This window comes from Trichosurus vulpecula, chromosome 3, assembly GCF_011100635.1.
Source record: "Trichosurus vulpecula isolate mTriVul1 chromosome 3, mTriVul1.pri, whole genome shotgun sequence".
NCBI lineage: Eukaryota > Metazoa > Chordata > Mammalia > Diprotodontia > Phalangeridae > Trichosurus > Trichosurus vulpecula.
This window is the reverse complement of record NC_050575.1, coordinates 217,581,140-217,605,102: the sequence shown is the minus strand read 5'-3', so window position 1 is coordinate 217,605,102 and position 23,963 is coordinate 217,581,140. Positions and strand designations below refer to the sequence as shown.

At 36.5% G+C, this 23,963-nt stretch overlaps 1 protein-coding gene across 2 annotated transcripts; it reads left to right on the top strand.

Moving 5' to 3' along the window:
• The first annotated feature begins 4,819 nt into the window (after positions 1-4,819).
• On the top strand, positions 4,820-21,933 carry DPY30 (dpy-30 histone methyltransferase complex regulatory subunit). 2 transcript variants are annotated; one of them, XM_036753074.1, is made up of 5 exons: positions 4,820-4,905; positions 5,176-5,249; positions 5,333-5,380; positions 16,763-16,905; positions 21,598-21,933. In XM_036753074.1, exons 2-5 carry the CDS (start codon positions 5,214-5,216, stop codon positions 21,668-21,670), a joined length of 300 nt encoding a protein of 99 aa, XP_036608969.1. In that variant the 5' UTR covers positions 4,820-4,905; positions 5,176-5,213; the 3' UTR covers positions 21,671-21,933. The 2 variants fall into 2 exon arrangements, with proteins under 2 accessions (XP_036608969.1, XP_036608970.1); XM_036753075.1 differs by having other exon boundaries at positions 4,843-4,864.
• The last annotated feature ends 2,030 nt before the right edge of the window (positions 21,934-23,963 follow it).

Sequence of the window (23,963 nt, the reverse complement as noted above, 5' to 3'; positions counted from 1 at the left end):
ATTTTTTTAATTGGTAACACTGCATTTTCTCCATAAGAATAGAATGAGATGCTTTATCTTAAGTTGTGATAAATTCTAGGTAAACTATGTATACAACATTCCCCTCATCTAGTAGTTTAGTAGTCCTATCAAAACGGAAGTGAGAATAGTCTGACATGAATTGTTTTTTTTCAAATAGATCTTTATTGAGATCATTTGTTTTTACATTGCCTAGTGTTCCCCATTTTCCCACTCCTCCTTCCCCCTCTCTGAAACATACCCCTTATAACTAATCATAAAAAAAAAGAAGAGGAAGGACATGGTCTGTTCTTGATGAAGTCATTCTGGCTCTTTGTAATCACCCTTTCCCTTTCTAGATATTCACCAACCATCTCTTTAATGATTCTTTTGTGAAATTCCCAAGAATCACTGTCAGGCTCATTGGCATATAGTTTGTAGACTCAGTCTCTCTTCCTGCTTTTTTTGAAAATTGGGACATTTACTCTTTTGCTATCTTGGTATGTCTCCTGCTTTTCCTGATTTTTAAATACACTGAAAGTGACTCAGGAATTGCATTTCCCAGTTCTTTTAGGACCTGAGGATGTAGTTCATTTGGGCTAGGTAACTTGAACTCATCAGCTAGGAGGTATAGTACATAGAGTTTTGGCCCTGGAGTCAGGAAGACCTGAGATGAAATAAAATCTCAGGCACTTACTAGCCACGAGTCACTCAACCTCTGTTTGCCCATTTCCTCATCTGTAAAATGGGGATAAAAATAGCACCTCCCACTCTCCCTCCCCTCTGGTTGTTGTGGAATAAACGAGATAATAATTGTAAAGCATTTAGTACAATGTCTAGCACATAGTAGGTCTTACACAAATGTTAGCTATTATTATTATTATTAATCATCATCAGGAAGCAGTGAGATATCTCTTCCCTATTAGTCATTTTTGTCCTCTCCTTGTCAGTGCTAGGGCCTTTCTACTTTGCAGAAAAAAAAAAAAAACAGAAATAAAATAAGAACTAAGCAGCTCTGCCTTTTCTCTTGCCAATTATTATCCTGTACAGTCTGAGTAAAGGTTCTGTGCGTTCTTTCATCCTTTTCTCCCAATATGGATAAAAAACAAAGCAACAACAAAAAATCAACCCAATTCCTCTTCCCCTTCTGTTGCCTTTAGCTTTCCTGGCTACCTTCAGTTTTGTCTAAGTTTCATCACTTCTGATACTATTTTTATGGAATAGTGCCACATGATTTTATTCTCAGGCTCATGGACTTGCTTCCATCTTCTGTACATTTCTTTAAAAAAACAAGACAAAACAAAACTATAGTAGTTGGTGAGTTCCCTGTGCATCTGTATTAGTATCTCCAGATAAATTTCATTTTCCCCCTCAAAGAAATTTTTTTCTTTCTTTGTGTCTTCAAAATTTAATGTGTCACTCCAGTCCCAAAGCCCATTAGTATGGGACTTTCTTCTCATCGGTGAAGATCAATGCCTTGGGTCTCTGGGAGGTGTGGGCCAGGTTTTCTTCTAGGGGAAGGCAGGCAGCTTCAAGAAAGAAGATGGAGGAGGCCAACCAGATTGCTGAACGAAAAGACTCATAGAAGTAACCAACTTAAGAGGAGTTTCCATCATGTCTCTATCCCCAACTTCCCCTTGGGTGACTTTTGGGATTCTTTCTCTCTCTCCTCTCTGTCTCTCTCTGTCTTTCTCTTCCCCCCCGCTGCTGAGCTGAGTTACCTCACTCCCAGTGGGAGAGCTCCTTCACTCTGTATTGCTGGTATATTTTCTTCTTTGTATTCCTTTTCTGTTTTTTGCCTGTCATTGAATTGGCTAAATAGATTTTTTTGCTAAATTCTATGCTTGTTCATTGCATTGTGGCACTGGTATTTGTGGTATTTGTCAAGCCTTGGATATAAATTTTGAGATCCTGTTTCCCTTCATATAATGAAACAGAAATCAGAAGTTAGCTCGAACCTGAAAAATCATCTCTCTTAAACCAGGGATGGGGAACCTGTGGCGTTGGGGTGGTGGTGGTGGGCAAGAAAGAGGCTAGGGAATTCTGTTCTGCCTCCCTTTGAGCCACACAGATATCCCACATACATGCTTTATGTGGGGGACAAGCCCTCACTACACATTTTTGAGCATATATAATTTTTCCTGGGCTGACTTCCCCTGTAGCATGGGATCCTGCTTATTTTTATTTTGAAACTTTTGAAATCTGCTTTCCCTTGCATATCAGACTATGCTTTAATTTCCTCTCCTCTACCACAAATTTTGGGATGAGGCTGGCACTTCTATGATTCTTGGCCTTTTTTCAATCTTTATTATCCTTGATCTCTCTGCAGCCTTTAATATCCTTGAATACCCTCTTCTCCTTGATACTCTCCTCTCTCTAGGTTTTCAAGATACCTTTCTCCTGGTTCTCCTCTTAATCGATTGGATCTCCCCTTAGTCTCCTTTGCTGGATCTTCATCCAGATCATCTCTTCTAATTGTAGATGTCCCTCAGGGTTCTGTCCTAGTCCTCTTCTCCCCCCTATATTACTTTATTTGGTGATTTCATCAGCTCCCATAGATTTAATTACCATCTTTATGCAGATGATTCTCAAATTTATCTATCCGGCCCCAATCTCTCTGCTGACTCCAATCTTGCATTTCCAACTGCCCTTCAGAATTTTGAACTGTATGTCCAGGAACCATTTTAAACTAAACATTTTGAAAATGCAACTTACTGTCTTTTCCCCTAAACTCCATCTCCCTCCTACCTTCCCTATTACTGTAAAGAGTGATACCATCTTCCCAGTTCCTCATCCTCCACTCCCTTCTATCGCTCATTCCTTATATACAATCTATTGCCAAGGTCTGTCAATTTCACCTTTGCAACATCTTTCTAAGAAGTCCCTTTCTCTCCTCTGACAGTGGCCACTCATCACCTTATGCCTGGGCTATTACAATAGCTTGCTGGTTGGCCTGCCTGTATTAAGCCTTTCTACACTCTAACCCATCCTCTATTCAGCCAACAAAGTGATTTTTCTAAAGCACAGGTCCTACCATGTTATCTGCTCTGCTCCCCTCTCCCTGCTCCCCCCGCCCCCGCCCCTTCTTTCCAAGATCAAATTAAATATATTGGTTTGGAATTCAAAGCCCTTCATAGCCTAGCCCCCTCCTATCTTTCTTACACCTTACTCTCCAGTACATACTCTGCCATGCAGTGACACTGGCTTCCTGGCTGCTCTACAAACAAGACACTCCATCTCTTAGCCCTGGACATTTTCTCTGGCTGTTCCCCCATGCCTGGAATACATGCAAGGGAGACCTCAACTCTGCTTACTGACTTCCTTGGTTTCCTTTAAGTCTCGACTAAAATCCTATCCTGACAGGAAGACTTCCCCATCACTTCCTGGCAAATAGAGGGAAAAGAAATGGAAGCAGTGTGAGATTCTTATATTCTTGATCTCAAAGATCACTGCAAAAGGCAACTGCTGCCATGAAATTAAAAGAAACTCCTTGGAAGGAAAGCTTTGGTGAATCTGCATAGCATACTAAAAAGCAGAGATATCATCTTACCGACAAAGGTCTACATAGTCAATGCTATGGTTTTTCTAGTATCAATATATGGCTGTTAGACTTGGATTATAAGGAAAGCTGAGTGCTGTAGAATCAAGCCTTTTGAATCGTGGTGCTAGAGGAGACTTCTGAGAGTCCCTTGGATAGCAAGGAGATCAAATCAGTCAATACTTGCAGAAATTAATTCAAACTATTCAGTGGAAGGTCAAATATTGAAGCTTAAATACTTTGGCCACATAATGAGAAGATGTGACCTTATTGGAAAAGTTCCCCATGTTGGGAAAGATTGAAGGTGAGATGGACAGATAGTGTCATAGAAAAAAAAATGAACGTGAACTGGACAGACTTCAAGAAGTACTAGAGGATAGAAAGGCCTTGTGTGCCCCATGGGGCCACAATGAGTCTGACACCACTGAATGATTTATCCTGTACATAGCTTGTGTGTATATATTTGTTTGCATGTTGTTTCTCCCCTTAGATTGTTAGCTCTTGGAGGGCAGGGGTTGTCTTTCACATCTTTTTGTATCCCCTGTGCTCAGCACAGTGCCTGGCACATAGTAGGTGCTTAATACATATTGATTAATTGATTTACCCCATCCACCAGTTCCTCTCTTTTACTGAGAATCAGATCCAGAATAGAACTTCTCTTTGCTGGTCCCTGCACTTTTTGACTAGTCGAGAACTTAATAGCTGCTGTTTTTTGGCAGGGAGAGAGCTCCAGCGGACGGCTGGATAATTTGTCTATGTCTAGAATTACCCCTAGGAGAGTATTTTTCTCCATTAGTAGCAATTTAGTTTAATTCCAATTGAACAATCATATTAAGTACCTACTAGGTAGTAGACACTGGGTTACATAAAAGATTAAAGAAAAGGAAGCAGTCCCTGCCAATGAGCAGTATAAGTGTGAACCCATGAACGTGCAAGTGTACACAGAAAAGCCAATTCAAAATGTATACAAAGTATTTTCGGGCTCCAGAGAGCACTGACTCTTAGGCAGTGGGTGGCGGGGAATCCGGAAAGCCCAGCATGGGAGCAGAAAACAGGGTTAGCAGAGAACGAGGCCACCCCCTTGCTTGGGCAGCTGCACTGACCAGCCCACGTCCTCCCCCTAAAGTGCCCCCGGATAACCCTCGTCACGCTCCGGGGGACGGCCCCCTGCGGCGGGAGAGGTCACGGGTACCCAGGGACTCGCAGTTTCCTTTACCGCCCTCCTTTCTGCAGCCAGCTCCGGGGGTATTGGGATCTGCGCAGGCGCGGCACTCGTGCGACGTCCTTGCTTTACGGCCGACCCCAGCGGTTTGCGGTAGGGAGACGGAGGTGCGGTGCAAGGCTTTTGGGCGCGGTTCGACTTGAGCGCGGTAACGAGCGTCCTTCCCTCCGAGCTCCTTTCTGTAGCCGGGTCCCGGGGCTGTGCGCTGCCTCCCGCGCCGCTCCGGGCAGGCGGGCGGCCCCACGTTCCCCTGGCCAACTCCGCGGGCCGTCCCTGGGCTCCGGTCGGGGCTGCGGGGGCGGGGCCCGGCCCCGGGCCGGTCTCGGCCCCCGGTTCTGTCCCTTCCCTCCTGTCCCAGCCCCTCCTTTTTTCCCGCTCTCAGATGGTAACTGACGCGGGGCTCTTCTTGTTTCCCCAGACTCGCGTCCCGAGCCGGCCACTTGCAGGGCCCGCGTCATGGAGCCAGAACAGCTGCTGGAGGGACAGACGCCGGTACCCGGGGGCCTGCAGGGAGTGGGGGTGCGGGGCCACCGCGGGCCGTGAGGCTGTGCCCTGACCCTTGTCTTGTCTTATAGGTTTCAGAAAATCCTCACTCCGAGTATGGCCTCACTGAAAACGTCGAGGTAACAAACTCCACTTCTTTAACTGACTAGTAATACTTTTGCTCTGGTTGTAACCGGGAATGTGCTTGTTTGTTTTTGTTTCTGTTAGATTTGCAAATGAGGGAGACCTGGATGCTTGTGATGGTATATGCTTGATGTTTTAATCTTACTGATAGTTTGTTTTTATTGCATTTGAATTCTCTGTCCTGTAGTATTTTACATTGATAGTATATGCTTGATGTTTTAATCTGACAGTTTGCTTTTTATTGCTTTTGGATTCTCTGTCTCGTAGTATACAGTGTAGTTGTCTTCTTTTGCATCTATAAAATACGCTTATTAAAACTGGACTGAAGAAAACATTTCTGAAAGTTGTCAGATACTTTATTTGGTGGGCAGTGGTGATCGGTTTCACCTGTCAGTTCATGTGCTATTACCTACGGCCTTTTCTAATCCTTTAGTTACTAGTGCCTCCTGAAAATTACTTTGTATTTACTTTGCATATACTTTGTATTTACTTTTATTTATACCTGTTGTTTCCCATGATAGAATGTAAGAATGTAGGCCCTTTGAGGGTAAGGAATGTCTGTTTTTGTTTTCGTATCTATAGCACCTAGCATAGTGCTTGGCATTTAGTAGGTTTGTAATAAATGCTTGTTGATTGATTGATCTTTCCATTACTTTTTAAGTTATTTAAATAATCGAAAGTTTTTTTTGGTTGACTCATGGTTGCTAGTCAGTATTCATTAATTGGCTAAGAGATACATAATGCTGTAGGAGTTGCTGTTGAGATACATTTAGTTTAATTCAACAAGCATTCACAGGTTACTATGTGCCAAGCACTGTGCTAGGTGGGGATATGTAACAGAACAGAAACAGTTCTAGCCATTAGGCAGTCTAAAGGAGAAAGGAGGATGAATTCACTAGAAAACAAAGGAGGTATATGCTTTAAATATAACGGTAAAGCATGTACCTCCTTTTGTTTTCCAGCAAATTTATTTTCTAGTTTATACTATATACATATTTTTATATGTGCATATATTATGTATGTATATAATACATACATATAAGTGTGTGTAGATATTCAGTGTGTGTATAGATACACACTATGTATAATATGCAAGGGAGTATCTTTATCATTTATATATAATCTATTATATATAAATTATTATATACATTTTTATTTTGTTATATGAAATTATATATTATGGAAATAACATATTAATGATAAGGGGATTTTCCCTTGCATATAATAGGTACTTAATTTTTAAAAATAGAGTGACCAGAGCTAGGTACTTAATTAAAAAATTTTTTCTTGGAAAATAAGATGGGTGAACATTATTTCAAAGTAAGTGAAAGAAAGGACCTGTTTTGGAAACAAAAGGGAAATGCATTTCAGGGCTAGTGGATCTGATGTTAGTGGGATTTAATTGAAATAGGATTGAAAAAGCACTCTCTAAATTCCCCTACTGTCAGAGTTGACTTTGATGAGGTAACTGGTAGATTTTATAGTGCTGTGTTAGTAGGATGGAAGTTTTAGAGCCGGGAGGAACTTTAGAAATTAACCAATTAATATCTCTTTGATTTCACTACCCAAAACTCTCCTCCTTGGCCACTACTCCTCTATGTTTATTGTCTTCCCCTCTTAGAACATAAGCCTTTTGAGGACAGAGATTTATTTATTTGCTTTGCTTTTATTTCTGTCCCTAGTGCTTAACACTGTATCTGGCACTTAATGTTTATTCATCATTTTCAGATGAGGAAACTGAGGCTTGAAAGGTGAAGTGATTTACCTGAGGTCACATAGATAGTTAATAGCAGAGCTCCAGGATCCTCCAAATCCAGAAGTTTTGTGATCAGTACTAAAAGGCGGTTATGTGGTACAGTGGATAGAATGTTGGACTTCAGAGTCAGAAAATCCTGAGTTCAAATCCAGCCTGACGCTTAACAAGCTTTGTGACCCTGGGCAGGTTGCTTAAATGCTGTCTGCCTCAGTTTCCTTACCTGTAAAATGAGGATGAGTAGCACCTACTTTCCAGGATTGCCACAAGGATAAAAATGAGATAATGTTTGTAAAGTGCTTTGCAAACCTTAAAAGGCCATATAAATACTGGTTATTTTATATAGACTATGCTGGGGTTTTTTTTTGTGTGTCGATGAATTAAATCAACCACTTTTAGCAATATAGAATATTGTTTTTGTTGCACCATTGGGTTAGATCCGGAGTAGAGGCAACATAATTTGCTTGTACTTTGTACTTATAAGACATTTCTAGGTACCAGTACTCACCCTGACAAATGATTTGAACCTAAGGCACAGCTGCAGCTCTTTTCTTAACTAATTTTCATCCTTTATTTTCAGAGATATTGAAATAGATTAACTTAGGGTTATAACTAAAATAGAGTTAGAAAGGAATTTCTTGTAATTTAGTACATATCTAACTTTTAGGATACCTGGTAGTTATGTTTTTTATTTGAAGTTTTCATATTGGCTTTATTATTAAAATATGTAACGGACTACACTTCTTGACATAAATACATGGTGTGTTCTTTCTCAGTTTTTTCACCTCTTCAAGATTTAGGTAGGTAGTGATAAAACTTTACAAAATGTCCTTGATTCTATGTTGCTTCTTCTTTTTTTTGCAGTAAAATAATCCTCAGAAAGATGATAGTTTTTGCCATAGGACAGAGAGACCTAACCACAATGACTTACCATTTTCAGAATTTAAATGTATAAAATGTAGTCTAGGAATTTGGTGTGGAATGGGGAGGTGAATTTATAAAGGAGAGAAAGGAGGGGCATTTCAAAAAATAGTTAAATTATATTCATAATGATCAGCAGTATCTTTTGAGCCCAAATACAGTTTTTATGTAATGTAATTTGTATTTGTTATACTGTCATTGGATTTTTTTTGCACTGAAGCACATTACAATACCTCCATGCATATTCATCTCATACAATTCTTTTCCACATGTTTCTATAGATCTTCTACACATACTGTGGAGCCCTTTTTTCTACCTTTTATACTATTCCTAAGATTCTGCTGTAACAATCAGAAAGTCTTTTGCCTCTCATTCTTACTACATGACCAGCACATCTCTTCTTCTGGCCATTTGTGTCCTAGAGAGGTTTTAGGTGATAACCAGCAAGTGATGGTTATTGTTGGTAAAAAGTTTCAGTCTACTTTTCATTGCCATTTGAGGTTTTTGTAATTTTGATTCTTGTGAGATTATGTTCTACAATTCATTTCTACATAGCATCACTAAGAGAATATTAGTTTAACAGAGATGGGACTTTTATATTGGTTTTAGATAATTAAAAGTACTTGAAATTTCTCAAATGTGCTCTAGTCCATCTTTCTTACTCAGTTCCTGGCTCAGCTGATTGTTCATACATTTCTCTCTCTCTCATACACACACACTCTCTCTCTCTCTCTCTCTCTAGACGGTGCAATTGCATATCAAGTCTATGCAATATGTATTTTTCATCCTTTTTTTTTTCTTTTGCTGTGGATTGTTAGACTGTTTTCAAATTCTGTGAGTTTCACTTGTGAGGCTTGATGTAATTAGTACAGTTTCATATGTGAGTAGAAACATTGGAAAACTTGCCATCAGTAAGGAATTCTTTTATGTAAAATAATAGTACTTTTATTACTTACCTCGTAGGGCGATTATGAGGAAATCACTTTGCAAATCTTAAAGTACTTAATAAATGTGAGTTATATTATTATTTTCTTTGTAATCTGTTCAGGACGTCTTCTATGACACTGGTGAGCACCTTGGTTGAGCATGAATCTTTTATAGTTACCCGTTGACAGTGGATTATTGAACAAAATTATCTCTGTAGTTGTATCTGTTGTAGTTTTGTATAATTTTAAGATATATTTGGAAGACCTTTTTTTTTTTGAGAAGAAATTTTGTGACAATTTTTTCTTGTCTCAAATACTTAGATTTTTTTCATGACTGCAAAATTGATCCACTATAGAAAAAAATCTATAAATTCCAACGTGCTCTAGTGTTATCCAGGATATTCTTGATGTATGCATACGTGTATGTATGTATGTGTATATATGTATACATCCACACATATGTATACATGTATATATACATATATGTATACATATGTATACATTATTATTGCAATAAATATATTAAGATTAAAAGGCAAGCACATGGTGATGACCAATTGATGGTTGGTGATGACTTCTTCGCTGCTGGTTTTTTTTTTGGTTGTCAAAGCACTTTAAATAATCTTCATTCCTTTGACATAATTCCCTTTTTTAGGACATCTTAAAAATCCGTTCAAGGTTGTCTTTAAAATTGGGTTACTTCCAGTGTGGATTTAGTCTGTATTCATTTGGTCAGATAACAAATGCTTGTTGAATGAATGAATCAATTCAGCTTCTTTTTGAATCAAAGGATTATAATATAGGCTCTAGAGCTGGAAGGGACCTTTACAGATCACTTAGTGTGGCCCTCTGTGTTTTGCAGATAAGGAAAGTAAGGCACAGGCTTAATCCAGAGGTTAAATAACTTCATTTTCTTAAGTGTTTTTGATGTTTCCTAACAGTATATTTCAATCTTAGATGAGTTCAGATGTGATAGGACATGAGAAAAACTTAATCACACTGGTTTCATTTTGTTTGTTTGATGCCCTGGTTTTCATCTATAAATGTTGGCATTGATCTCGAACCAGGTTCTCAGGTGGCTTATTTTCTCTGTACAGACAGATCTTAGTTTACATAAATTCTATCCCACCCTCCTGCCTTCTCCTCCCTCCTCCCTGAGATGGCAAGCAATAAGATATAGGTTATACATGTGTATTTATGTTGCTATATTAGTCATTTTGTACAAGAAGACTTGAGTAACAGAAAAAAAATGAAAAAAGTGAAAAATAGCATGCATCTGTCTGTATTCAGTCAGTGTTAACTTTTCTCTGGAGGCAGATAGTATGCTTTATCATTAGTCCTTTGGGATTGTCTTGGATCATTATATTGCTGAGAATAGCTAAGTCATTCACAGTTCTTCATCATACAATATTGCTGTTACTGTGTACAAGGTTCTCCTAGCTCTCCTCACTTTACTATGCATCAGTTCTTGCAAGTCCAGGTTTTTCTGTCATCATCCTGCTTGTCATTTTTTATAGCACAATAATATTCCATTACAATCACATACCATAGCTTGTTTAGTCATTCTTGAGTTGATGGGCATCCCTCCTTTTGATTTCTACTACCACAAAAAGAGCTGCTGTAAATATTTTTGTACAAATAGGTCTTTTTCCTTTTTTTGGATGTCTGGCATATAGACCTAGCAGTTGTGTTGTTGGATCAAAGGGTATGTACAGTTTTATAGTCCTTTGGACTTAGTTCCAAATTCTCTCCAGATTGAGAGGATAAGTTCACAATTCCAACAACAATACATCAGTGTCTCAGTTTTCCCACATCCTCTCCAACATCCAACATTTTCCTTTGTTGTCATATTAGCCACTCTGATAGGTATGAGGTGGTACTTCACAGTTTTAATTTGAATTTCTCTGATAAATAGTGATTTAGAGAATTTTTTTCATATGACCATGGATAGCTTTGATTTCTTTTTCTGAAAACTGCCTGTTCATATCCATTGACCATTTTTCAATTGGGGAATGATTTCTATTTTTATAAATTTGACTCAGTTCTCTATATATTTGAGAAATGAGGCCATTATCAGAGATACTTGTTGCAAAATTTTTTCCCCAGTTTTCTACTTTCCTTATTATAATTTTGGCTGCATTGGTTTTGTGCAAAACTCTTTAAATTTTATATAATCACAGTGATCTATTTTATATTTTGTAATGCTCTCTGTGTCTTCTTTGGTCCTAAATTCTTCCTTTGTTCATAAATCTGACATAAAATTAATCCATGCCCTCTTAATTTGCTTGTGATATCACCCTTTATTTCTAAATCATGTACCCATTTTGACCTTATCTTGGTATATTATACCTAGTTTCTGCCATACTGTTTTCTAGTTTTCCCAACAGTTTTTGTCAAATAATGAGTTTTTGTTCCAAAAACTTGGATCCTTGGGTTTATCATATACTAGATTACTATGGTCATTTACTATAATGTAATTTGTACCTAATTTATTCCACTGACCCACCATTCTATTTCTTAGCCAGTACCACAGTGTTTTGATAATTACTACTTTATAATACAGTTGGAGAAATGGTATGGCTAGCTAACCCTTTTCACATTTTTTTCATTGATTCCCTTGCTATTCTTTAGGTTTTATTCTTTCAGATAAATTTTGTTACTATTTTTTCTAGCTCTATAAAATCATTTTTTGATAGTTTGGTATAGCACTGAGTAAATAGATTAATTTAGGTAGAATTGTCATTTTTATTATATTGGCTCAGCCTATCAATGAACCATTGATATTTTTCCAGTTGTTTAGATCTGACTTTATTTGTGTGAAAATTGTTTTATTTTTGTGTTCATATATTTCCTGGGTTTGTCTTGGCAGGCTGACTCCCAAGTATTTTACATCATCTCCAGTTATTTTAAATGGAATTTCTCTTTGTATCTCTTGCTGCTGGACTTTGTTGGTAATATATAGAAATGCTAATGGGTTTATTTTGTATCCTGCAACTTTGCTAAAATTGTTAATAATTTCAAGTACTTTTTTTAATTGATTCTCTGGAATTTTTCAAGTATAACATCATGTCATCTGCAAAGAGTGTTAGTTTTGTTTCCTCACTGCCTATTCCAATTCCTTTAGTTTCTTTTTCTTTTCTAATTGATATAGTTAACATTTATAGTATAATATTAAATAATAGAGATGATAACGGGCATCCTTGCTTCATCCCTGATTGTATTGTGAAGGCTACTAGCTTATCCCCATTACAGATAATGCTTGCTGATGGTTTTAGATAAATATTACTTATCATTTTTAAGGTAAGCTCTTTTTGTTCCTATGTGCTGTATTTTGTCAGAGGCTTTTTCTGTATCTATTAAGATAATCATATGATTTCTGTTGCTTCTGTTATTGATGTGATCGATTATGTTGATAGTTTGCCTAGTATTAAACCCGTCCTATGTTCCTGTTATGAATCCCACCTGGTCATAGTGTATGATCCTTGTGACATACTGCTGTAATCTTTTTGTGCTAGTATTTTGTTTATAATTTTTCATCAATACTCATTAGGGTAATTGGTCTATAATTTTCTTTCTTTGTTTTGGCTCTTCCTGACTTGGGTCTCAGCACCATATTTGTGTCATAAAAGCAATTTGGTGGGACTCCTTCTTCACCTGTTTTCCCAAATAGTTTATATAGTTTTGGGATTAATTGTTCTTTAGATGTTTGGTAGAATTTGCTTGTGAATCCATCTGGTCCTGGGAATTTTTTCTTACGAAGTTCATTGATGGCTTGTTTAATTTCTTTTTCTAATATTGGGTTAAGTATTTTATTTCCCCTTTTGTTAATCTGGGTAATTTATACTTTTTGTAAATATTCATCCATTTCATTTAGATTGTCAAATTTATTGGCATGTAATTGGGCAAAATAGCTCCTAACAAATTGTCTTAGTTTCCTCTTTATTGGTGATGAATTCATTCCTTTCACTTTTGATACTAGTAATTTGGTTTTCTTCTTTCTTTTTTTTTTTAATAAAATAAACCAGTGGTTTATTTTTATTGGTTTTTTTCATAAAACCAACTTCTAGTTTTATTCAGTGATTTTCTTACTTTCAATTTTATTAATCTCTCCTTTGATTTTCAGATTTCCAATTTGGTATTTAATTGGGTTTTTTAAATTTGTTCTCTTTCTAGTTTTTTTAGTTGTGTGCCCAATTCATTGATCTGCTTTTTTCCTGTTTTATTGATGCAAGCAATTAGAGATATACATTTTCCCCTTGGAATTGCCTTAGGTGCACCCCATAAATTTTGGTGTGTTGTCTCATTGTTGTCATTTAATGAAATCATTGGTTGTTTCTATGATTTGTTCTTTGACCCACTTTGTGCAGCTTTTTTAAAGAAGCTATCGAGAGAGGTTTGGACAGTGGCTCTCCTTTTTCCCCTCATATATCTGACAATAGCAAGCAGTATTATCCTCAATTAGTCTTTGAAGTATTTGGATCCAGCTTTGAATACAAGAAAAAAATTCACTCAATTGATGAAATGTTTTTCTGCCAGCTGTTTCATTGTGAACCTTTTTGGTTTGGCCTTGGGTTCCAAATCTTCCCTTTCTTCAGTCTTTGCAGCTAGCAGCTCAATCAGATCCTCATTGGACAACTCTTGTCATTGAGATACACTTAATCTCCACGTCATTCTCGTCTACTTATAGCTCTAATTCTTTTGTTAACTTTACAATCTTCTTTCTCACTTCTTCAAATTGGGAATGAACTATGCGCTCTCTTCATACGTGTTTGTGTTACATCTTTCCATGCCTTAGCATTACTCTGGATTGCATGCTAAGTATTTTAGGACTTCCAGAAATCTCTCAGTGTCAAGTCTTTGTCTGAATCCAAGGTGCAATTGCTGGGCAAATGTAGTGCATAAATAATATGTCTGCCTTGAAATTCGCAATCACTCCATCCATACGTTGTAATAATGAGGTAGCATTAGGGGGAAGGTAGAGCATTTGTATATTTTCATTTGAAATTGTCCAGACGGGGAGGGAATGAAGCAGTGTATAAACTATTGTTCAAAGATGATAAAGGTTATCCATGCCCTAGGATTAGTGAGATAATGCACAGGTGGTGTTGCTCTGCTGATTTTTTTCAGTGCTGTGGGATTTTCTGGGTGGTGTACAAGAACAGGTTTTAATTTACAAGTCCCAGATATGTTTTCTCCAAGCAGAAGAGTAATCCTGTTTTTCAAAGCTTTATGCTCTGGTATAGTTTTTTCCTCCACCAAGTTGTAGGTTCAAGATGGAATTCTTTGATAAAATAGGCTGGTTACATCTATACTAAAAATTTGTTCTGGTAAGCAGGGACGTTCATCTATATTTTTTGTAGGAACTCTGGGAACTTCTTTGCTGCTTCAGTATCTTCACTTGTAGCCTCTCCTGAAACACATTCATTATGAAATCCTGCACAGTTTTAAAATCATGCAAACCGAGTACTGCTTGCTGTAAATGCCTGTGTTCCTTCAGGGACTTTACCTTTAAATCTTCAAAGAATCTTTGAGTCTTGGCTTGAATTGTTATTAAGCTTAAGGAATATTCTTCTGAGTCTTCTGAGTCCCACATAGTTAAGTAGTTGTTCCATCTCCAGACTAGTACTTTCTTTTCTCAGATTAAGTCACCTTCATGCAAGTACTGCCTTTTGCGTACTCCTTTGTTTGGGCAGCATCCTTCACTGTGGTGTTTACAGTTGACACTGCGAGACTAAGTTCACATGCTACTGATGACAGTTTTTGTCCTCCGTATTTTCTAATTATTTGGCTTATGCTTATGAGATGGTTTATGAGTCCCCTCAAGAGTATATTTGATGCTAGCCATGGTGAAAATATAAGAATCACTATTGAACACAGGGAGAGGCATAGTATTCTATGGGACAGAATTTTTAAATAATAGGAGAGACATCTTTAAGAGAAACAAAGTAAAATTTATTCTACAAACCTTGCAAGATTTGGGCACACCTCCATAATGGAGGAGGCGAGGTAAAAGGGAAGCTGCCTTAATTTATAGTCTTAATGAAAAAGATTCCCACCCACCTCTATCCCTTCTCACCATTGGCTGGGGGAGGGGGGGTGGGCTTACACTCTAGGCGCGAAAACTACAGGGAGGACCAAGATTGATCCGGTTCGTCCAGGTTTTTCCCTGTCAGAACTCAACTGCCAAGGTGGTGTCTGAAAGTCTAGGAGAGACCCTTCCTGAATCAGAGAACAAATAGCTCACAGGAAGTTCATTATCTTCTAATATCTGAGAGAGAGAGGGGGAAGGGCATGCCTTCCCAAAATTACAAGGCCAAATCCCAAAACCTCTCCATTAGACATACCCTGTGAAGTCTTCACAATTATCCAACCCACACAGTATCAGTCACTGTCTGCTGACATGTGGGAACTACTTTAGAGATACTTCTCAGCTTCCTCCTAGCATTTAGGCTGCCTCAATCATACAGTGTCTTACTGTCCAATGTCTGCTTTATGTAAGGAATGTTCCCAGTTTTTTTTTTTAGAATGCAGATTTCTTTCAGAATTCTTTATATAAAGTCCAATTTATGTAAAGCAAGAATATTTTTCATTCTTTGTTTTCTTTTTGGAGGGGGGAAGGCAGGGCAATTGGGGTTAAGTGATTTGCCCACGGTCACACAGCTAGTAAATGTGTCAAGTGTCTGAGGCTGGATTTGAACTCAGGTCCTCCTGACTCCAGGGCCGGTGCTCTACCCACTGTGCCACCTAGCTGCCCCTATTTTTCATTCTTTAAAGAGGCAGTACTACTCAGTTTTCCATTACCTTTAAGTCTTTAGTTATCTTCTTTCATAATATTTTTGGAAGTGAACTTTAAACCAGTATTGTCTTTAGCTACCATTTTTCTTGGCAGTGATAACTGGGACATAATTGCTGGCCTCTTTATTCTAGGAGTTGGAGATGCTGTAATTTCATATATTTATCCTTTTGTAATAGTAGTTAGTCAAGGAACATTTTAATATTGTTGAAAGTTCTAAAACTAGACTGAAAAAATGGCTGATAATATGATGTTGGTACCTGCTCTTTATAGTAAATTCTTTTTTTTAAATGTATTAACTTAGTATAAAAGTGTTTCTTGCCCTTTGTATAGTTTTGCTATAGCTTGGGTAAAAAGTAATTTAGCTAGAAAAGTATTTACATTATATACACACACATACATATGTATTTGATATATATGTGATATACAAAACAGGTAAAGTATATTTCAAACATTGCCTTTTATGACTTTCTGCCCTAAATTTCTAAAATACTTAATTGCAAAGACACCAAATTGAGGATTTCAGTAAAATATTTCTACCTCATATGATTCCAGTTTCTTGAGAGTTGGTTGAGGTCCCTGTGGAAACTCACAGCTTAAAAATGCATTTGGGCTTGACGGATGTTGCAAGTAGAGAGGTTGAATAAAAGTTATGAAAATATATTTTAATGGAAAAGAAGGAATATTTATTGCCAGAAATACAGAGGGGATTTTAAAAAGCAGAAGTAAAAGAGAAAAATCTGATGGTATATTACAAACATAAATGATCAGCAGTTATGGGGAGTAAGGGGAGAAGTAACCTGGATGAAATCTGGTAAGAGAAATTTGGGTAGGTTCTTGGCAGAGAGGGATTTGGAAATTGAAGTGTTCTAATTGAAAAACATTTTATTTCATTATTGATCTACCTTGAGATACTTAACTTGTTCCTTCGTTTATTTTTGTCACTCAATGTGTCAGATTGATGGATCATTTTTTAATTTATTAGCGAATAGTGGAAAATGAGAAGATTAATGCAGAAAAGTCATCAAAACAGAAGGTGGACCTTCAATCATTGCCAACTCGTGCCTACTTGGATCAGACTGTTGTACCTATTTTATTACAGGGACTTGCTGTGCTTGCAAAAGAAAGGTGAGAACATATGTAATCTGATTTTCAATTCTTTGACAAATGATTTATATTTTTCTTTAAAGTACTGTATGTATGTTAACATAAGTATTTCACATTTTGAAACAACTATATGAGTTGTAAGCCTGAGGTTGAGTCTAAGTAGAGACAATAGATGATACTTGAGTCCTTTTCTTCGAATTGCCTTTTCCTAGGTACCCAAATCAAACCAGAGCTAATTTGGGCATGATAGGAATGCTTTTCCTTGCCATTTCTTTTCCTTTCCTGTTCCTGGGTACTTTATAAGTCTTTAAGAAAGATCTTAAGAGAAATTATGAGAGGATTTGGTATTTAGAGAGATGCCATTGCCACCCTTGGAGTTATCTTTAGCCAGGGTATTCTCTCAGTCACTTAGACAATGATGGGAAAAGGATTCAAGGAGTAGCAGTGATGATAATACATTTATGCTACTACTTTTCCTGCAAGTCACCTGAGGGGATAAAATGACCAGTAAATTTACTCTGGCATTTATTGTTTGACTGTGATTTACATTTCATTATGTAGTAAAGATAATTATAAAAGTTAACATTTTTTGCATGTTATTATTGCCTGTAAATTACAGTAAAATTGGAAATCATCTTGATTTGCAACACCATTGGCTTTACAGTTATTTTTCCTTTTTCTGCCTGTTTATTTTTCCCATAACTCCCATCTAATTGATTTCTTTTTAGGTAAGTAGATCCATTGGAAAAGATCTTTTTGCTAATGAAGTTAGTCATCATTTTAGTGCCCATTGTGTCCTGGTGTAATGAGTTTAAATTTTGTCAAATAAATTTGAAAATTTACCATAGTACAATTTAGGAACATATCTCAGGCTTGAAGAGATGAGTATTATCTAATATTTAGGCTAGATGTGCAAGTTTTTGCTACTTCTGTCAAGTGTAGTTCTAATGTAATAGAAGCTTAGATATTTGTTTTGATTTTTATGTGTACAATTTAAGATTTCAATGAAATTGGAATTACTCTATGGGTATTTGGATTTATCATTGAAATATTTAAATTAAAGGTGAGTTTTTAATCTCTGTTTTTTTCCCTCCTGTTAAATAAATATAACTTTGAATATAAGTTAAGGTTTCAAAAAAAGTTTTTGAATGGCAAATACTGGAATTTTAAAGTTAAAAATAACTTCAGCAAATTGATATTAAATAAAATAAAACCCAGTTTGTTTACATGTGAAGCAGATGGTAATTTGTTTTTTCAATTAGAGCAAATGGATGTTTCAGGTCTTAACATCTTTGGGCTAGTGTAGGTTAGATGTCAATATAATATACCGTGTTGTGTGAAATATGCCATTTTTAGCCTCCAGATATTTAGACTTCTGAAATATAATAAAATGTGGTACAAAAATGATAAAATGGTATAAACTTTATGTGTTCCAAGGTGATGGTATTTAAAATTGTCACAATGTAAAACCATGATGTAAGAAGTGACTATAAGGCAATGAGATGAATTTGTACCTCCAAATGGGTGTGGTCTTTAATGTAGTCACATTGTGGAGGCTTTAAACATTCCACAATGTTACTTCTTTATCTTGTCATCGCATTTCTACTCTAGCCCTTGTCTTACTTGAGTAGCTTCAATTTACATATCAGTACAGGTGCAGACACCTTGGCCTTCCAGTTCATTAATCTCCTTAGCTTCAGTGACTTCCATAATTATTTTACCTTATCCACAGAGAGGGATGGCCATGCCCTTGATATGAACATTATCTATAATTATTCCACTTCCCCTGATCCAGAATTCTGAAATTCATCTCTTCGACCTCAGCCTTCTGTTCTTCAGTGTCTCTTGCTTCAGTCTCTCTTGCTTCAACTCACCTAAACCTGGCCAATATACCTGTAAGACTTTCAGGCCTTTACATCTATCTTGTAGTTAAATTTTCTTTTATACCTCTTTGAGAGCAGGCACCTTCTCACTTTTTCTGTTTATATTACCAGTGCTTAATATGTAGTAAGCACTTAATAAATACTTTTTTCTTCATTCTCACTGAGAGTTCCGTATAGCAGAGAAATCATAGGTCCAGTCAATATCCTTGTCCCAGGTACATGGGCAAGCTTCATGACTGTAAAGTAATAAAGTGGAATTTTCAAATATATGTACTCTAACAATGCATCATTTTACTCATATGGTTTATGTCTTACCACATTTCTCTGAATCTTATATTCATCATTTCTTATGGTGTAGTAAAATTTCATTATATTCACATACCACAGTTTGTTCAGCCATTACCCCGATAGATGGACACCTATTTCTAGTTCTTTGCTGCAACAAAAATGCTGCTTATAAACATGTTTTTATGTGTGCCTTTAACTTCCTTGGGAAGGATGTTGATGTCAACAGAAACAAAGAAGTTTGGAGGAAGGATGGATTTAGGTGAAAATATACTGAATTCTGTGTTGGATACGCCAAATTTGAGGTGCTTATTTATATGATATATGCCTCATGGCAATATTGTTGGATCAAAGTGTATGTGCACAGTTCAGTGACTTTTTTGTACATTGTTTCTAATTGTTTTCCAGAATGATTGAATTAATTCATAGTTCTATTATTGTTCTTATCCTTCCACAGCTCCTCTAACCGTTGTTATTTTCCCTTTTGGTCTTATTTCCCAATCTGAGGAGTGTGAAGTGGAACCTTTTGAGTCCTATGAGCTACTCTTTATCTTCACTATGACTTTTCCAGTTCTTTCACAATCTTGACCCCAAGTTAAAACATTGCAGCCATTCTCTGTCAGGTACCCTTGTTCCCTGAGCCTGTTGACACTCATACCTTGCCAGAACCAAACCAACCCCACCATCCACCTTCTCTGTGTATATGAGCACATCTGGAGAAAGTAACATGTGCTGGCTGGCTTTCCTGCAAATACAAGTTATCTCAGCTGTGCTCTCACTGCTTATGTGGCAATCTTTCCCTGATTAATTTTATCATACTCTCCACAATCACTATTCTAACCATTTTCTGCTTGCATCAAACTAATATCACTACCCCTTACTTACTCCCTCTCACTGAAGGAACTCCCCTTTTGTTCTACTGAGAAAATAGAGGCCATCCATCATGAGCCTCCTCATTTTGTACTTCAAAACTCTTCTTTATTGGCCTCCTTTTGCTTCTGTCTTCCAGTTCCTTGTAAGTAGGTGGGTCTCCTCTTTTTTAATACTAACCCCTCCACTTATGTTCTCGATTCCACCCCTTCTCTTTTCCTCTGGGTGCTTGCCCCCTTGATCATTCCCTCTCAATTGGATTCTAGTCTTTTCCTTCTACTAACTTCCAAATTGATATTCATAAAACAGATGTGAACATGTCACAGCACCCTTCTCCTACTCAACAGTTATCAGTGGCTCCCTATTGCCCTTAGTATCAAATACAAACTCCAAAACTTGCTGTTTAAAGCCCTCTACAATCTGGCTTTCCTATCTAACTTTGCAGTTTTACTTCATGTTAACTTTTTGTCATGTACTTTCCATTTCAACCATAGATGTTATTGTCTCAGTGCCTTTACACAGGATGTCCCTGATGTCTAGACACCCTTCTTCCTCACTTTCACCTTGTGGAATTCCTATCTTTCTTTGAAGCACAGCTCAAGTACACCTCTTTCAAGAGGTCTTTCTTAACTCCCCCGAAGAAAGTAAGGTCTTTGAGGTTAGGGACTCTTTTTTTGCCTCTTTGCATCTCCCCTTAATAAGTATTATTGAATTCATTTGCTAAAATTATTTTTGGATCTTGGCTTTCTCCTTCAGAACCATTTTGACAGATACAAAAGGAAACCAGCCTTTTCATTTTACAGGTTATTTTTTAACTACAAATGATATTTTTCAGCTAAATTACCCATTTACTCATGAGACTTCCCTCTGAATAGTTTTGGCTTGTTTCTAAAATCAAAACCACCTTCACAGATTGAAGACTTGCCTCCACTAAGCATATTCTGAAATGTGCACCAGGCTTTGAAAGTTAACTCTAAAAGAGGGTTCCAAAAATACTTTGTTCGATGGTACTGTCACTAGAATTGTGTATAGCCACGTCTAGTGATTACTTTGAAGGGGTTAGCATGCATTTGGATGTATGACTCAGAGTACATTTATTTGAAAACTCCATCTTATTGCTTTATAGTCATGAAACCTGCCCATGTTTTTGTGGGATAGGGATATTGACTGGACCTATGATTTCTTTGCTGTAAGGATCTCTCAGTGAGGAAACTCCCTTTAACAGTGCATCTTATTTAGGGAGTTGCCTAGAACACTTGAGAGGTTTAAAAATTGCTTAAAAAACACAGCTAGTATGTGTTTTGAGGTGAGACTAAAGCCCAAGTTTTCTTGGCTCTAAAGACAGCTTTCTACACTACAACATGATGCCTTTTCATGTTTGAATTGAAGATATAGAATGTTATATTTTAATTGGGAGTGAAGGTGAAAATCAAAATAATTATCAGTTTAAATTTTGAGAAATACATGGTTATTTGCTAAAGAAGTAAATGATTTTCTTGTGTTACAATGAAATAGAATAAAGATATCTATTCCTTGAATTTTGGTAAGAAATTTCTTCTGAAAATGTGTTAAATGGTTATTATAGGGCAATAGTACAATGTCATTTTTATACTAGTCTCCTTGGATGGATATATCTGGAATAGATTCTAAATCTTGGATCTCTTTTTCTTTTCAGACCTCCAAATCCCATCGAATTTCTAGCATCGTATCTTTTAAAAAACAAGTCACAATTTGAGGATCGAAACTAATTTTGGGAAAAGAATAAAATAATTTGGTTGTTACTGTAGATACGTATGATTAAGAGGCAGTTCATATTGCCATGATTCCTTTTTTTTCTTTTGAAAGTATATGAATCTTCAGGACCACAGATCTTGTTTCAGTAACTCCAGAAGGGAACATATTTCCCTTATTCTTATTTAATGAACATACTTATTTAATGAGCATATTCTTTGTTTTTATTTTTTCACATTGTCTTAAAATCAACCTTCAGAATAAATTGCTAAAAATTTGATTATTGGAAAGCAGTTTTTATTGAGGATATCTGTGTATTGTTTGGGTATTACTTCATAGTTAGTACTGATCCTATTTCTGATCATTTTTGCATCACAGTTTCCTTTTGGCTTCATTTCAGAATGTTGTATTGATTTACACCACAATGAAAATACAGCACAGAGAAAGGATACTATAAAAGCCTGAGCATTTTAAGTGGGATACAGTTTGTCATTTCTACTTAACTGTCACTATATTGCCTTAACCTGGTTGTCTCCAAATAGGTACTTCATATCCAATCAAAAGGTAGCATTGTTCTTCAGTTGCTTCCTTAAGCAATTACATGGCACCCAAGACTGATGCATTTGCTTGTTTGCTTTATGTAGATATGTTGAGGTAACCTACCAAACTAGGGAGAGAGAGTTTCTGAATACTCTTTGGAGAAAAGGGTTTTAAGATAGGCAAGGAAAAAATTACAGTAAGTACCTGTTTTAAAAGAAAATAAATGAGTCTCATGTCTTTCAACTAAAAATATTAAAAAGTTTTTGCAAAATTAAAAAAAAGGCAGGACATGGCATAACCGAACTAGGTCTATTAAAGAAAAGTAGTGCTGATCTGTGTCTTCCAAATTTTTGTTTATATGAGTAACAGAAATTTGGAAATACTGGTTATCGTCATTTGCACAGTTGTGTCATGATGTAGTAGGAAATATATTGGATTTGGAGTCAGAATACTTGGGTTTACTACTTATGAGGCCTACTCTTTCAACTGCTTCATCTCTAAGATGAAGATAATACTTAAGTACCTCACAGGGTTGTTACAAATGTAAGAACATACATAACACTTTTGGAGACTGCAAAGTGCTTTACAACCTTAAGGTGCTATTTTCAAATGGGTTAGATTGTGAATCCTTGAGAGCAGAGCGATGGTGTTATCTTTGCCATGTGTACAGGTACTTAATAAAATGTTTGAAGGAATCAGATACACCAGATGTTTCACTCTGTCTGGTTTATTCCATTTTTATGAATCTCCCCTGGAAGTTACATTTTTTATTTTAAATTTAATTTTCAAAAATAATTACACATACAATAACATGTATTTTCACTTACCAAGGTCAAACCAAGTAAATTAGCAGGAAAAAGGAAAAGAAAATATGTTCTCTGTCCCTATTGCTTCCAAGGCTGTCCATTACATTTTGACTTTAGTTTTATTTGAAAAAGTAATTGTAGTCAGTATATGGTACTGGTTCTGCCAGTCTTCATTTTTGCATCAGTTCATTTGGTCTTTCCATATTATATTCTTTAAATTTGTAAAATTCCATGGTATTAATACATAGTTCAGCCATTTTCTAATAATTGAAATACAGGTTATGCTATTATAAATAAGGCACTTGTGAATAATTTTGTATAGATAGACTCCCCCTCCCATCCTCCCCTCCACAACCCCCACCCTTCACTTATGATAGTCTTAGCACAAATTACTGCTGCTGGAATTGCTGGATCAAAAGGTATGTTATCAGTTTTGTGAATTTTATTGTATATTACCATAGTCTCCCAAACACTTGCACAGGTCTGTAATTGCCATTGGCATTGTGTTTAGAGTGCCTATTTTTCTTGACATGTTAAAACTGAATTTCATCATTTTTTGTTGTTTCTATTTTGCGGGTATGTAAGATGCTATCTTAAGGTTTCTACGATTTTCATCTTTCTGATTATTGGGGAATTAGAACAACTTTTCCTGTGGTTATTAAAAGTTTGCATTTTCCCTAAAAATTGTTACAGTTGCTTAGTTGAACGAAATTGTTTAGGTTGACAACTAAAATGCATACCATGCAGTTAAAAAATACAGCTCTGAACTGGGAACTCAGGGAAATAATGTAATTAGACATGATTCCTTAAAATCTAAATGAGACCAAATACATATCTTAATTATATACACATATATACACACATGTGTATGTATTTATTTGTATCTTCAGTAGTAAGCACCATGCCTGGCATATAGTAGTCTCTTAAATGCTTAATGATTATTTCCTCCCCCAAACTTAACTTT